The 15,190-nt window shown below is 44.1% G+C and overlaps 1 protein-coding gene across 2 annotated transcripts in view; it reads left to right on the top strand.

Annotated features, from left to right (window-relative positions):
• The window catches only part of LOC120545655 (unconventional myosin-XVIIIb-like), a 100,301-nt gene that overhangs the window by 13,853 nt on the left and 71,258 nt on the right, over window positions 1-15,190 (top strand). For both annotated transcript variants that reach the window (XM_039780194.1, XM_039780193.1), the window contains exons 4-14: window positions 966-1,346; window positions 1,774-1,837; window positions 3,856-3,968; window positions 4,063-4,230; window positions 6,306-6,516; window positions 8,133-8,275; window positions 9,571-9,671; window positions 10,234-10,297; window positions 11,734-11,878; window positions 13,729-13,899; window positions 14,539-14,629. In XM_039780194.1, coding sequence (XP_039636128.1) covers window positions 966-1,346; window positions 1,774-1,837; window positions 3,856-3,968; window positions 4,063-4,230; window positions 6,306-6,516; window positions 8,133-8,275; window positions 9,571-9,671; window positions 10,234-10,297; window positions 11,734-11,878; window positions 13,729-13,899; window positions 14,539-14,629 — 1,652 coding nt within the window. The remainder of the gene's footprint in view (window positions 1-965; window positions 1,347-1,773; window positions 1,838-3,855; window positions 3,969-4,062; window positions 4,231-6,305; window positions 6,517-8,132; window positions 8,276-9,570; window positions 9,672-10,233; window positions 10,298-11,733; window positions 11,879-13,728; window positions 13,900-14,538; window positions 14,630-15,190) is intronic.

Below are 15,190 nucleotides of genomic sequence, written 5' to 3'. Positions count from 1 at the left end.
TACAAAGTATTAACTTAAGGGGGCTGAATAATTTTGCACGCCCAATATTTCAGTTTTTTATTTGTTTAAAAGGTTTGAAATATCCAATGAATTTCGTTCCACTTCATGATTGTGTCCCACTTGTTGTTGATTCTTCACAAAAAATTACAGTTTTATATCTTTATGTTTGAGGCCTGAAATGTGGCAAAAGGTCGAAAAGTTCAAGGGGGCCGAATACTTTCGCAAGGCACTGTATATATTAGTACAGGTCAAAAGTTTGGACACACCTTCTCATTCAATGTTTCTTTATTTGAAGGCATCAAAACTATGAATGAACACATATGGAATTATGTACTTAACAAAAAAGTGTGAAATAACTGAAAACATGTCTTATATTTTAGATTCTTCAAAGTAGCCACCCTTTGCTTTTTTTGATAACTCTGCAAACCCTTGGTGTTCTCTCAATGAGCTTCATGAGGTAGTCACCTGAAATGGTTTTACCTTCACAGGTGTGCTTTGTCAGGGTTAATTAGTGGAATTATTTCCCTTATTAATAAAAAAGCAAAGGGTGGCTACTTTGAAGAATCTAAAATATAAGACATGTTTTCAGTTATTTCACACTTTTTTGTTAAGTACATAATTCCATATGTGTTCATTCATAGTTTTGATGCCTTCAGTGAGAATCTACAATGTAAATAGTCATGAAAATAAAAAGGAAACACATTGAATGAGGTGTGTCCAAACTTTTGGCCTGTACTGTAAGTCGGACCTGACTATAAGTCGCAGGACCAGCCAAAGTAGGAAAAAAAGTGCGACTTATAGTCCGGAAAATACGGTATGCGTCTTGATAACGCGCAAAAACAGCATACGAATTGGCGTGTCACACGTACGTCACTTCAGGAGATCAGTCTGCTCGGTAAGAAAAGCGGAGTATTTCTCAAATTGTTGAATTTGGAGATAAAAAAAATATGTTTTTCCCTTCGTAGCCGAGCAAGCTGAGCGACAACCTGGTGCAGCAGTTCCTCCTCCCGGACCAGACTCCTCCGATCCTCGAGGCGGAGATGTCGCTCCGGGCCGAGCAGCAGATGAACAGCAACAAGCAGCCGGACGGCCGGTGCTCGAGCCAGAGGCAGATGTACTCTCCTGACCCCGGCAACAAGAAGGAAACCACACAGGAGGGAACGCCAGAGCCGCTGAAGCAGCAGCAACAGGAAGGGAAGTCGGAGAAGGATATGAAGAAGCGGCAAGAGAAGGAGAGGAAAGAGGAGGTGCAGCAGGTGGAGAAGAAAGAGGAGAAGATGGAGGAGAGGCTGGAGCCAGAGGGAAGGCAAGCGGACGCGACCGTGACCGAGCGCAACGCGAGAGAGGTACGTCTGTTTGTTTATCATGTAGAAACTGAGGTTAAAATTACAAATAAGGGTTTTTTTCTCAAAATTTCAAACTATTCCTTTAATTTGTCCAGCAAATAACAACCATAATCCAACCCTGTGACAGAAATAAATCTGACCAAATAAGCAAAGCTTATTCAAATATGCTATTATTACAATTACAAAATAACGACACAAGCCAATTAACGCACAAAGAAAATACAAAAAAAAACCTTTTGTTGTTCATCAATTGTTTGCAAATAATCACTAAAAAGTTTCAATAATTATTACGTATGACACGCTCCAGGCTCCACATTATAAATTACATTAATCACGTACAAACCACCACTTGGCATCCACTTTGTTAATATTTCACAGGTGCTCTAATTTGTTTTTGTTTTTATGTTGTTTCTTTGTCCCCCCCCAGGTGAGAGATGTTTGGTATGAAGCAGGAACCGTGTGGTTCGTCCACAAGGATGGTTTCACCCGCGGTGAGTCACGTAAACACACACACACGCTCCCTCTCAGCACATTTAACATGTTTGCGTCATGTTGTTAACACACGATGAGTCAGCTGGCCTTTTAGAGACAGCTGTGAAGCCCATTCATTTGTCCTACAGATAACTCTACGTGATTCACAGTTTGTCGCCGTTTTGAGTCACTTTGTAGTTGTTTTTATGCTTTCTGTAGTTTAAAGGGAAACTATACAGTTTTTTTAGCTTAATTTACCTAAAGGTCCCATGATATGGTGCTCTTTGGATGCTTTTATATAGACCTTAGTGGTCCCCTAATACTGTATCTGAAGTCTCTTTTATATAGACCTTAGTGGTCCCCTAATACTGTATCTGAAGTCTCTTTTATATAGACCTTAGTGGTCCCCTAATACTGTATCTGAAGTCTCTTTTATATAGACCTTAGTGGTCCCGTAATACTGTATCTGAAGTCTCTTTTATATAGGCCTTAGTGGTCCCCTAATACTGTATCTGAAGTCTCTTTTATATAGACCTTAGTGGTCCCCTGATACTGTATCTGAAGTCTCTTTTATATAGACCTTAGTGGTCCCCTAATACTGTATCTGAAGTCTCTTTTATATAGGCCTTAGTGGTCCCCTAATACTGTATCTGAAGTCTCTTTTATATAGACCTTAGTGGTCCCCTGATACTGTATCTGAAGTCTCTTTTATATAGACCTTAGTGGTCCCCTAATACTGTATCTGAAGTCTCTTTTATATAGACCTTAGTGGTCCCCTAATACTGTATCTGAAGTCTCTTTTATATAGGCCTTAGTGGTCTCCTAATACTGTATCTGAAGTCTCTTTTATATAGGCCTTAGTGGTCCCCTAATGCTGTATCTGAAGTCAGAGAAATCGGAGGTAACCTTGCTCCTTATGACCTCATAAGGAGAAGATTCCTGATTGGCCCAAAGGCAGAGCAGGATACCCAGGGCTCGGTTTACACCTATCACCCTTTCTAGCCACTGGGGGACCATAGGCAGGCTGGGGGAATGCATATTAATGTTAAAATAATAATGTTAATGTGAAATTGTCATGCCATGGGACTGAACTGAACTGCTTTGGAGTCATTGGAATGGTTATATGACTGTGAGCGGAAAAAACACCCTATTGCATGATATCAGGTCTCGCGATGTAACAAATTGCTTCACAGCACTGCACGCATACTAGCCTCGTGAGACCGTCCTGTTGTCTGGCGAGCTCCAGTTTTCCTCTCGCAGATCAGTCTGGCATCTTGAGATAGAGAACATTTGGAGCCGTTCGCAAACGACCGACCAATCAGCGTTGGTTTTGATGCGGGTTTTGAGAAGCGACTGTTCAGTTTTAACAACGTTAAAACAGTTGGGAAGCTCAGTTGGTAGAGCAGGCGCACATATATGGAGGTGTATGCCTCGACGTAGAAGGTCAAGGGTTCGAGTCCGACCTGTGACGATTTCCTGCATGTCTTCCCCCTCTCTCTCCCCCCTTTCATGTCTAGCTGTTCTTTCCATTAAAGGTGGAAATGGCCCAAAAGCTTTAAAACAAATGTAGTGGAGTAAAAAAGTTGAATATTTGCTTCTAAGATGTAGAGCAGTAAAAGTATAAAGTGGCAGAAAATGTAAATACTGTGGTTGTGTATGTATGTATGGTAAAAGGTCACAGGTCGGGGCTTTGTGTGTAGATCTAATGGGATTAGTGCAGAGCAGTCAGGAGCTGGCTGGATAACATGAGCAGATGGACCTGAAGCAGATGGATCTGTAGACACATATTGACTCTAATATGTGACATGATATGAAGGTTATACAACAGGCTGAAAGATTACTACAGATTGTGTGTGGATTAGCAGAGGACTCCGCTAATCCACAAACATGATGTCCTGAATGAGAGCTCTCTCCATGTTTACACTGGAGTGGATAGACCCATCCATCCAGCGCTCATGACTAGAGATGATCTGAATAATGAACAAAAGTTAACGGTTTTATCTCGCTGTCTGATTGGTTGGTTTTGTACTCGTTTCAGCCACTCAGCTGAAGCCAGATGAAGGCACACCTGAACTCCCAGAAGGCCGAATGAGAGTCCGCCTGCAGACGGACGGCTCGCTGCACGATGTTACAGAGTATGAGATTGAGAAGGTAGCTCAGGTCTTTTCCCATTTCCAGTGTCTTTATATATATATGTTGTTAGGCCTTTAACAGACTGACAGCATCACTCCCTCCTCCTCCGCAGTGTAACCCGTCAGAGCTGGACCTGTGCGAGGATCTGAGCGACCTGCAGAGCGTCAACGAATGTGGAGTTCTGCACAATCTGACCAGTCGAGCTAAAGCCAACCTGCCGCTCACACACGCGGGACCCAACCTGGTCAACTTCTGGCCGCCGTTACAGGCTCACAGCAAGGTGAAGTCATGTGTGTGTGGATTTATTTGCTCTCACAGTGAACGATCCAAACGCAAAGCTTCAAAAGGCGCTGAACGCCCACACGGGTGTTTTCAGTTAACCTGGCTGATTGGCCCTCCTCCCAGGACCAGTGTGGGTGTCTAGTAGTCCCGCTTTGCCAGACCTTCCTCCACTACAGCGCCGCGGAGGAGGGTCTGGCTAGTCCACACAGCATTCTGGGATGGGAGAGAAACGTGCTCTGGTTTATTGGCATTTCTTTAAACCAATCACAATCGTCTTGGGCGGGGCTAAGCGCCGGACGGAGCCACGGTGGCTCTGCAAAATAGCCTCGGGAAGGAACTTGTTTTGGTGGAACATGTGTACGCTCGAAAGTGGTTTTAGTTGTGCAACAGGAAACTCCGATTTGACAGATAGTCTAGCTAGCTGTCTGGATTTACCCTGCAGAGATCTGAGGAGCAGTTAACCATAGTCCTCAGAAATCCACCGGAGGTTAGAACGCCAACACAAAGGAAGCCCAAGGTAACAGATATCCGGCATAAATGTCTATGCCTATCTTGCACCCAGCACAAGATAGGGCCCCTTAGATTGTTAAAATAGGGCCCTAGGTGTCTATAGACTGATTGATCGAAATCTTCCTGAGTATCTTGTAAGTTTTGGTGCACCTGTTAGGGCAGGACAAATGACAGTTTTATCATTATTATTAGTAGAAAAGATTTGTGAACTAATAAATTCCCATCAAAGCTTCGGCCCTGCCTTCAACCTGTGCAGAGGTCTACAGTAATCAGCCAGAATAACTGTGGGTTTTTGAGGCTTTAAAGGTCCCATATTATGCTAATTTTCAGGTTCCTACTTGTATGTTGGGCTTCTACTAGAACATTTTTACATGCTTTAATGTTCAAAAAACACTATATTTCTCTCATACCGTCTGTCTGAATATACCTGTATTCCCCCTCTGTCTGAGACACTCTGTTTTGGCGTGTGTCTCTTTAAGCCCCACTCATGAAAAAAAAAAGCCCACTCCGCTCTGATTGGTCAGCGTCGTTTACAGGTCTTCAGCATCTGCGCTGCTTATTTGTTTTCAAGTAATAATCTTTATGTATCATCTTAAAAATTCATTTAGAGGCATTCAGTTTTTAAACATTTCTTAGAAATGCTTAAGTGAAGATAAGATAAAACTTTGTCTGTTCCAACAGAACATTTTCTTGCATCATCTGCTCCAACAATCAATAGATAACATTCAAAAAAAGAGGAGAATTCCTCCAATGTTGCAAAAATAATTCTGTATTTTCCAATAGCAGATTTTACAGAAATGATCATCCATATGTTGAAACAAGATAATGGGGATTTACTTTATTTAAAGTGCTCATATTATGCTCATTTTGTATTTAGAAGTTGTACCAGAATAGGTTTATGTGGTTTAATTTAAAAAAATATATATATTTTGTTGTACTGCTCATTGCTGCAGCTCCTCTTTTCACCCTGTGTGTTGAGCTCTCTGTTTTAGCTACAGAGTGAGACATCGCACTTCTGTAACATCTTTGTTGGGAGTCACACATGCGCAGTAGCTAGGTAAGGACTACTAGCCAGTCAGAAGCAGAGTATGAGGGCGTGCCCTGACAGTACCTAGGTAAGGACTACTAGCCAGTCAGAAGCAGAGTATGAGGGTGTGCCCTGACAGTACCTAGGTAAGGACTACTAGCCAGTCAGAAGCAGAGTATGAGGGCTTGCCCTGACAGTACCTAGGTAAGGACTACTAGCCAGTCAGAAGCAGTGTGCCATGCTAGCAGCTAGGCGAGCATTATAACGTCTGTCTCTGAAGTAAAGGCTGGACTACAATAGAGCTGTTTGGAGCAGTTGGTGAACAGTGTTTTCTGTTGGAGATGGTAAGTCCCTTTGAGGGGGACTTTGGGCTTTTTCACTTTGTAAACCCATAACGTGCACAAAAAGTTATATGACACGAAACATAAAGCATAATATGAGCACTTTAAAAAAAAATCTATAAAAACGTTGATTTGCAGTGGAACCAGATGAAATTGCGGGTGATGTTTTCTGACCTTCTTCTTCTTCTCTGTCAGACTCCAAAGTCTCGGCGTGGCGAGTCGGTGTGGGATGCTCCTCCCGCGCTGGCTGCTCTGGTCAAACAGGTGTACGTGTCCATGGTGGGCTCCAGGAGAGACCACAGTGTATGCGCGCTGGGACGCAGCGGCACCGGCAAGACCACCGCATGCCAGGCCTTCACGCTCGCTCTCCTCAAACAGGCCGGTACGACCAGGGAGAAGATCAGCGGTGAGTCGGGCTTCAGCCCCGAATGATTTCTCAAAAGTCCCCAAAACTTTTAGCTTTTTAACAAACCTGTTCTGGTCAGGGGTGATTCTAGGATCAGACCTTTAAAGGTGCCATGACATGGTGCTCTTTGGATGCTTTTATATAGACCTTAGTGGTCCCCTAATACTGTATCTGAAGTCTCTTTTATATAGACCATAGTGGTCCCCTAATACTGTATCTGAAGTCTCTTTTATATAGACCTTAGTGGTCCCCTAATACTGTATCTGAAGTCTCTTTTATATAGACCTTAGTGGTCCCCTAATCCTGTATCTGAAGTCTCTTTTATATAGACCTTAGTGGTCCCCTAATACTGTATCTGAAGTCTCTTTTATATAGACCTTAGTGGTCCCCTAATACTGTATCTGAAGTCTCTTTTATATAGACCTTAGTGGTCCCCTAATACTGTATCTGAAGTCTCTTTTATATAGACCTTAGTGGTCCCCTAATACTGTATCTGAAGTCTCTTTTATATAGACCTTAGTGGTCCCCTAATACTGTATCTGAAGTCTCTTTTATATAGACCTTAGTGGTCCCCTAATACTGTATCTGAAGTCTCTTTTATATAGACCTTAGTGGTCCCCTAATACTGTATCTGAAGTCTCTTTCCCAAAATTCAGATTCCAGATCGGCCCATCTGAGCTTTCATTTTCTCAAAGGCAGAGCAGGATACCCAGGGCTCGGTTTACACCTATCACCATTTCTAGCCACTGGGGGACCATAGGCAGGCTGGGGGAACGCATATTAATGTTAAAAAACCTCATAAAGTGGGACCTTTAATGAGAATGTGAAACGGATAGAGTGATAATACATCAGCTAATGTTTTTCGACACTATTAACACTATGATGGAACTAAAGCTGACATATATATATATATATATATATATATATATATATATATATATATATATATATATATATACATGCCGTCAATGCAGTCAAGAGTACGCCAGACTTGTAGGTGGCGGTGTAAATGAGAAGCTCAAGCCCACGTTAGCCAATCAGAATCCCGAAAATAGAAACAACAGCAACCAATCACATCCTCTTTCTCTCTCTCTCGGCTGCTTAAACCTCCGTTTGTCTCAGTTTACGTGCAAACGAAGATTTGAAAAATCTCCACTCTGGCCGGAGTTTTTAGAAAGACTCGTTTTCGGAGGAGAATTCTCTGTTTGCGTGTAAACAAAGGGAAATGTCTCCAGTTGTAAAAAAAAAAATAACCATGTACGTGTAAACAGGGTCTCAGCCAAAGGCGGGAGGAGTCTCCCACAACCTCCTCCGATTGGCCAACACTATGTTTCTGTTAACCCTTTCCTTGACTGGGTTACAGGTGACAGACACACAGGATATTAAACCTGTTTCAAGCCCTTTGTACCTGTCATTTTTTGTCCTCTGTCACTAACAAGGGGGGCTTGAGCCCATCTAAAAAGGGTCTAAAATCACCAATGGTTGTGGTCTACAGCCCCAAAAATGCTGTTTTAGCTTTTTAAAATAACTTCAAATTTGTGAACGCCCAGAACATATGTCCCATATTTTACTTTTGAGTGTTAGTTCATCTTGTGTTGTTGTCACTGCGTCGCCAGCGGAGCGCGTGCAGGCCATGTTCACCGTCCTGAGGTCGTTTGGCTGCGTGAGCTCGCAGCACAGCGACGCTTCGTCTCGTTTCGCCATGGTCTTCTCTCTGGACTTCAACCACGCTGGACACGCGGCTGCTGGACACCTGCAGGCAAGCAACACACACACACACACACACACACACACACAGGCCAGGCACACACACACACACACAGGCCAGGCACACACACACACACACACACACACACATGCACACACGCACACACAGGCCAGGCACACACACACACACACACACACACACACACACACACACACACACACACACACACAGGCCAGGCACACACACACACACACAGGCCAGGCACCACACCCACACACACACACACACACACACACACACACACACACACACACACACACAGACCAGGCACACACACACACACACACACACACACACACACACACACACACACACACACACACACACAACAAACACTGGCACAGGCAACACACACACACACACACACACAGGCCAGGCACACACACCACACACACACACACACACACACACACACACACACACACACACACACACACACACACAAACACACATACTACCATACACACACACACAATACACACTGAACACACACTAATTCACACAGTACAGGCGACACACAATAATATCATCACATACATACACACACACACACGCACAATAATACAGGCTGGCTAATACATAACACAATACACACACACATATCATACACACACTGGCCAGGCACACACAAATAAGCACACACACACACCACGGCATACATCATACACATCATCACATCAATATCACACTCACATACTAACACATACATTCACACATAATACACACACACATTACCAGGCCAGGCGACACACAACACACACACACACACCACACACACACACACACACACACACAGACACAGACACAAACACACAGTCACACCCACGCACACACACACACACACACAACCACACACACACACACACACAGACACAGACACAAACACACATCAGTACTCCACGCATCACTCACACTCCACAATAATAACACAGACACACACACATACACACAGACACAGACACAGACACAGACACAACAATATCATCATCATCATCATCATCACATCACACATCATCACACATATGCATGCACGCATCACCACACACACACACACACACACACACACAACAGTCACCACACACACACACACACACACACACACACACACACCAACAACAAAACACACACACACACACACACACACACACACACACACACACACACACACACACACTTTTGGGGAGTGGGTTGTCTTTCATATTTCTTTAAGGTGGGGACCAGTCTACCTCTGCTAAATATTGGGGGGTAACCTCTGCTTGTGTTTGTGTCTCCGGCCGCTCCATCAGACGGTGATGTTGGACAAATGGAAAGTGTGCCAGAAGACTCCCGGAGAGAGTAACTTCCTGGTCTTCTCTCAGATGCTGGCAGGACTCAGCACAGAGATGAGGTAACTCCTGCCGCATTCCCATTCGTTCTTGGTTTCCATTAGCAACAAGTTGTGGATAGTACCTCCTCTGTTGAAGTTCCAAGAGAGCTGAGCCGAAACTAGACACAGGACATCCTGCACAGACCTAGCCTGGTCCTACCAGACTCTGGTCCATTAGCCTGGTCCTACCAGACTCTGGTCCACTAGCCTGGTCCTACCAGACTCTGGTCCATTAGCCTGGTCCTACCAGACTCTGGTACACTAGCCTGGTCCTACCAGACTCTGGTACACTAGCCTGGTCCTACCAGACTCTGGTCCATTAGCCTGGTCCTACCAGACTCTGGTACACTAGCCTGGTCCTACCAAACTCTGGTCCATTAGCCTGGTCCTACCAGACTCTGGTACACTAGCCTGGTCCTACCAGACTCTGGTCCATTAGCCTGGTCCTACCAGACTCAGGGCTTGATAATGTCTCTATCACTAATGCTACGTAGGCTAACTGAAGTGTTTGACATTCTGGTCTTTTGATTATACGTGTCAACGTGTACTACAGTCCTCACAGCGTTTGATTATTCTTCATCAGGACAGAACTGCAGCTGCACCAGCTTCCTGAGGCCAACTCTTTTGGGATCGTTCACCCCACCAAGGTACAGTAAAGACGAGATCTCACCTCTGCTGGGAGGACACACGCTTGAGTTGAGACAGTGATCAGTGAGTGCAACGTTAAAGGTCCCATGGCATGAAAATTTCACTTTATGAGTTTTTTTTTAACATTAATATGCGTTCCCCCAGCCTGCCTATGGTCCCCCAGTGGCTAGAAATGGTGATAGGTGTAAACCAAGCCCTGGGTATCCTGCTCTGCCTTTGAGAAAATGAAAGCTCAGATGGACCAATCAGGAAACTTCTCCTTATGAGGTCATAAGGAGCAAGGTTACCTCCCCTTTCTCTGCTTTGCCCGCACAGAGAATTTGGCCCCCCCATGAGAGAGAGAGAGAGACATCATGGCTTTCAAATGAGCAAAGTGGCAGTTGGTCAAGACCACTAGCTTAGCTTAGCCTAGCACAGATCCTGCAGGTGAATGGTTCCAACTAGCCTACTGCTCCCAATAAGTGACAAAATAACTCCAACATGTTCCTATTTACATGTTGTGATTTGTAGAGTCACAGCGTGTACAAAAAACAACGTAACATGAGACACAGCCATCTTCTAACCGTAAACAAACCGGGAACAATATTCTCAGACAGGCTTGCTGCGAGCATATCACTCCGCAAGTACTATATTCTTCCGCCCGAGAATATAGTTCCTGGTTTGTTTACGGTTAGAAGACGGCTGTGTCTCATGTTACGTTGTTTTTTTGTACACGCTGTGACTCTATAAATCACAACATGTAAATAGGAACATGTTGGCGTTATTTTGTCACTTATTCGGAGCAGTAGGATTACTGGAACCATTCACCTGCCTGTTCTGTGATGGCCTGATGCCACTGGAGCCGTCAGACAGCGTTACAGCACGCACTGAGATGAGAAGGGTATGTATGGACTTGTCTTACTCTGGGGGTTACGATGAATAAGCAAAATTCCCAATAAGTCGGCGTGTTTCTTTAAGCAATAAAACACTTCTAGATCAGCATGAATTTGCAAAAAACGAAACGCGAGGCTCAGAAACTTTCCTGTGTTTTTGATTTGTGCCCATGTGAGGTTAAGGCAGTGGGGGAATAAAAAACAGCCAAATGAGCCGAAAGAGGATGGTTGAAGAGGTGACATCATGCCGTGAAGAGAGACTCAGGCTGTGATGGGAGATGAAATGTGACTCAGCTGTTCTTCCACTTTATTAAGTGGCTGATTTCAGAGACCAACTGTCTGTCTGTCTGTTTTCTTTGTTTGTCTGTCTGCCTGCCTGCCTGCCTGTCTTCTGTCTGTCTGTCTGTCTGCCTGCCTGCCTGCCTGTGTGTTCGTCTGTTTTTTTTGTCTGCCTGCCTGGCACCTGTCTGCCTGCACTTCTGTGTCTGTTTTTTTGTCTGGCTGCCTGCCTGCCTGCCTGCCTGTCTGCCTCTCTGTCTGTCTGCCTGTCTGTCTGATGTTAGGTTGAGGAGAAACAGCGTGCGTCCGTCGCCTTCACCAAGCTTCTGGCTGCCATGGAGACGCTCAGCTTCTCGGTGGGGGAGCAGAAGGCGATCTGGCACGTTCTGGCCGGCATTTACCATCTGGGAGCCGCCGGGGCCTGCAAAGGTAACACTGACTCAGCACCGGCACGGACACACTCTTATGATGCATTCAAGTGCTCCTCGGGCAGTCCCATTTCCCGAACTGTGAAGTTTGCTGTTCTGACTTCGGTGTTCGTGAGCTTTTAAGTCGTTAAACAATAATAATATGAGTAATTAAAATACTTTCTATAAATCACAAAGCTTTACAAGGTACATACATATAAGTGGGAAGAAAATACACATGACAGAGAGACGAGGAGAAGGCAACTCCCAGTATGCCCCTGAATAGGTACAGGGAACAGGAAAACACCCGCACAGCACAGAAAATATATCTTAATAAAAAGTAAAGAGCTGTGCAGTTTTTAGAATTGTTTTGTGTTGAAACGTGCAAAGTTGTCTGAGGAATGTGCAAAAGTTCACAGTATCAAGAGATGCAATGTACAAAAAGATAGTCCCAAGAGTTTGTCAATTAGCATGTGATGATATCACATAAAACACGTGTCAAACTCGAGGCCCGCGGGCCAAACCTGGTCCCTCGTAGATTTTTATCCGGCCCGCACATCAATTTATGTTCTCAATAAATTTTGGCCCGTCTAAGCTTTTGTCACTTTTTCAACCTTTTTGCCACTTTTTCGGGCGCTTTTTTCAATGCCTTTTCCCCCCCAGTTGTTTTGGTTGCTTTTGCGATCTTTTTTGGCGATTCTTTTCTATGATGGCTGAGAAACTTTTTTTCTGACTTTTTTTGGGGCTTTATGTCGACAAAAAACTGTAAGAGAGAAGACTATATGAGACATGCAGTAATACAGTCACAGATATTTGACTTTTTCTCTTAAATAAAACCATGTCAATAAACTCTACGTCTGGCCCTTGACGGGAAAAAAGCGCCAATAACGTTGGAAAAAGCGCCAAAAAATGTTGAAAAAAGCACCAAACCGTGAAAAAAACGTCAATAACGTTGAAAAAAGCGGCAAAAATGATTAAAAAAGCGGCAATGACATTGGAAAAAGTGCCAAAAATGTTGAAAAAATGTGAAAAAAGCAACAATAACGTTGGAAAAAGTAGCAAAAACATGAAAAGAAGCATCAAAAAGCGTCTAACAAAACGCCAAAAACGTTGCGAAAAAAGTGCAAAAAATTTCAGAAAAAGCAACATAATCTGTGTGTGCCAAAACGTATAGTGAACCTCACTGGAAAAGGAGTTGCTTTTAATCTCATTTTACATGTGTATAGTGACAATAAAAAGGCATTCTATTGGGTTATCGCGACATTCAACAACGTAATCGCATATTTTGCTGATATTGATCAGCCCTAGTTAATACTTAAAGGGATACTCCACCGTTTGTTGAAATAGTTCTTATCACGTCTACCCTGGCTGTAGATAAGTGGGCCAACGCATTTTTTTGTCTCAGTGCAAGTAATTAGGTTGTTTTTTTTGTCTTTTGTTGGCTCACTTTTACTCACAACATGCTAACCGGCAACATAGGATTCCATTCACTACGCTAAGCTAACTAGCGGCGGCGCTGCCGGTGTTGCACCGGACTAAAACGATGCATGCACATAAACTGCGTTGGCCCACCTATCTACAGCTAGAGGAGACCCCACCTATCTACAGCTAGGGGAGACCCCACCTATCTACAGCTAGAGGAGACCCCACCTATCTACAGCTAGGGGAGACCCCACCTATCTACAGCTAGGGGAGACCCCACCTATCTACAGCTAGGGGAGACCGCGATAAGCCCTATTTCAACAAACGGTGGCGTAGCCCTTTAAGTAGGGTTTTGGACGCAGCACTTTTACTTGTATTTCTTTACTTGTATTTCTGAGTACTTGTGTCCCTCAGTAAACAGCGGTATGTGGTCTCTTTCCCTGGGTCCAGTGGGCAGGAGGCAGTTTGTGAACTTCGACAGCTCTCAGGTGGCCAGCAGCGTCCTGGGCTGTGAGGGAGACGATCTGCACACGGCTGTCTTCAAACATCACCTCCGACAGCTGCTGCAGAGAGCCACCGGGGGCAGCAGAGAGAGGGGCCCTGCTGCAGAGGCAGAGGAGGGTGAGATATATATATATATATATATATATATATATATATATATATATATATATATATATATATATATATATATACATACACACACAGGCACAAACAGGACGCACACACAGACACACACATGCACACACGCGCGCACGCACGCTACCACACACACACACACACAACACACACGCACACGGCGCATACTACACACACACACGCATGCACGCGCACCGCATACATACATACACACACACACACAGGCACAGACAGACGCGCACACACAGACACACACACAGGCACACACACACACACACACACAGGCACACGCGACATAAACGCGACGCATGCACGCGACGACGCACGCGACGCACGCACACACATACATACACACACACACACAGGCACAGACAGACGCACACAGACGCACAGACACAGACGCACACACACAGGCACACGCACTTGCACACACACATGCATGCACACGCACGCACGCACACACACACATACATACACACACACACACACATGCACGCACACGCACGCTCGCACAAATAGACACACATAGACACACACACACACACACACAGTATATAGTGCACTCTTTGCGTGATCGGGAAGGCTTTGTGAGACAGCTTGTGTGTTCCTGGTGGTGTTCAGGTCCCAGGCTAACAGCTGCTCAGTGTGTGGAGGGGATGGCTGCTGGACTCTACGAAGAGCTCTTCACCTCCATCGTCTCTCTGATCAACAGGTATGGATGCACCTCACGCATTGTCACACCATACACTGTTAATATTACTTAATATTACTAATAATATACACGCTACGGTCACGCCATAGACTGTTAATATTACTTAATATTACTAATAATATACACGCTACGGTCACGCCATAGACTGTTAATATTACTTAATATTACTAATAATATACACGCTACGGTCACGCCATAGACTGTTAATATTACTTAATATTACTAATAATATACACGCTACGGTCACACCATAGACTGTTAATATTACTAATAATATACACGCTACGGTCACGCCATAGACTGTTAATATTACTTAATATTACTAATAATATACACGCTATGGTCACACCATAGACTGTTAATATTACTTAATATTACTAATAATATACACGCTACGGTCACACCATAGACTGTTAATATTACTTAATATTACTAATAATATACGCTACGGTCACACCATAGACTGTTAATATTACTTAATAATATACACGCATTGTCACACCATACACTGTTAATATTACTTAATATTACTAATAATATACACGCTACGGTCACGCCATA

This window comes from Perca fluviatilis, chromosome 17, assembly GCF_010015445.1.
Source record: "Perca fluviatilis chromosome 17, GENO_Pfluv_1.0, whole genome shotgun sequence".
NCBI lineage: Eukaryota > Metazoa > Chordata > Actinopteri > Perciformes > Percidae > Perca > Perca fluviatilis.
The sequence above is the reverse complement of the archived record's forward strand: the minus strand, read 5'-3'. Positions and strand labels throughout refer to the sequence as shown.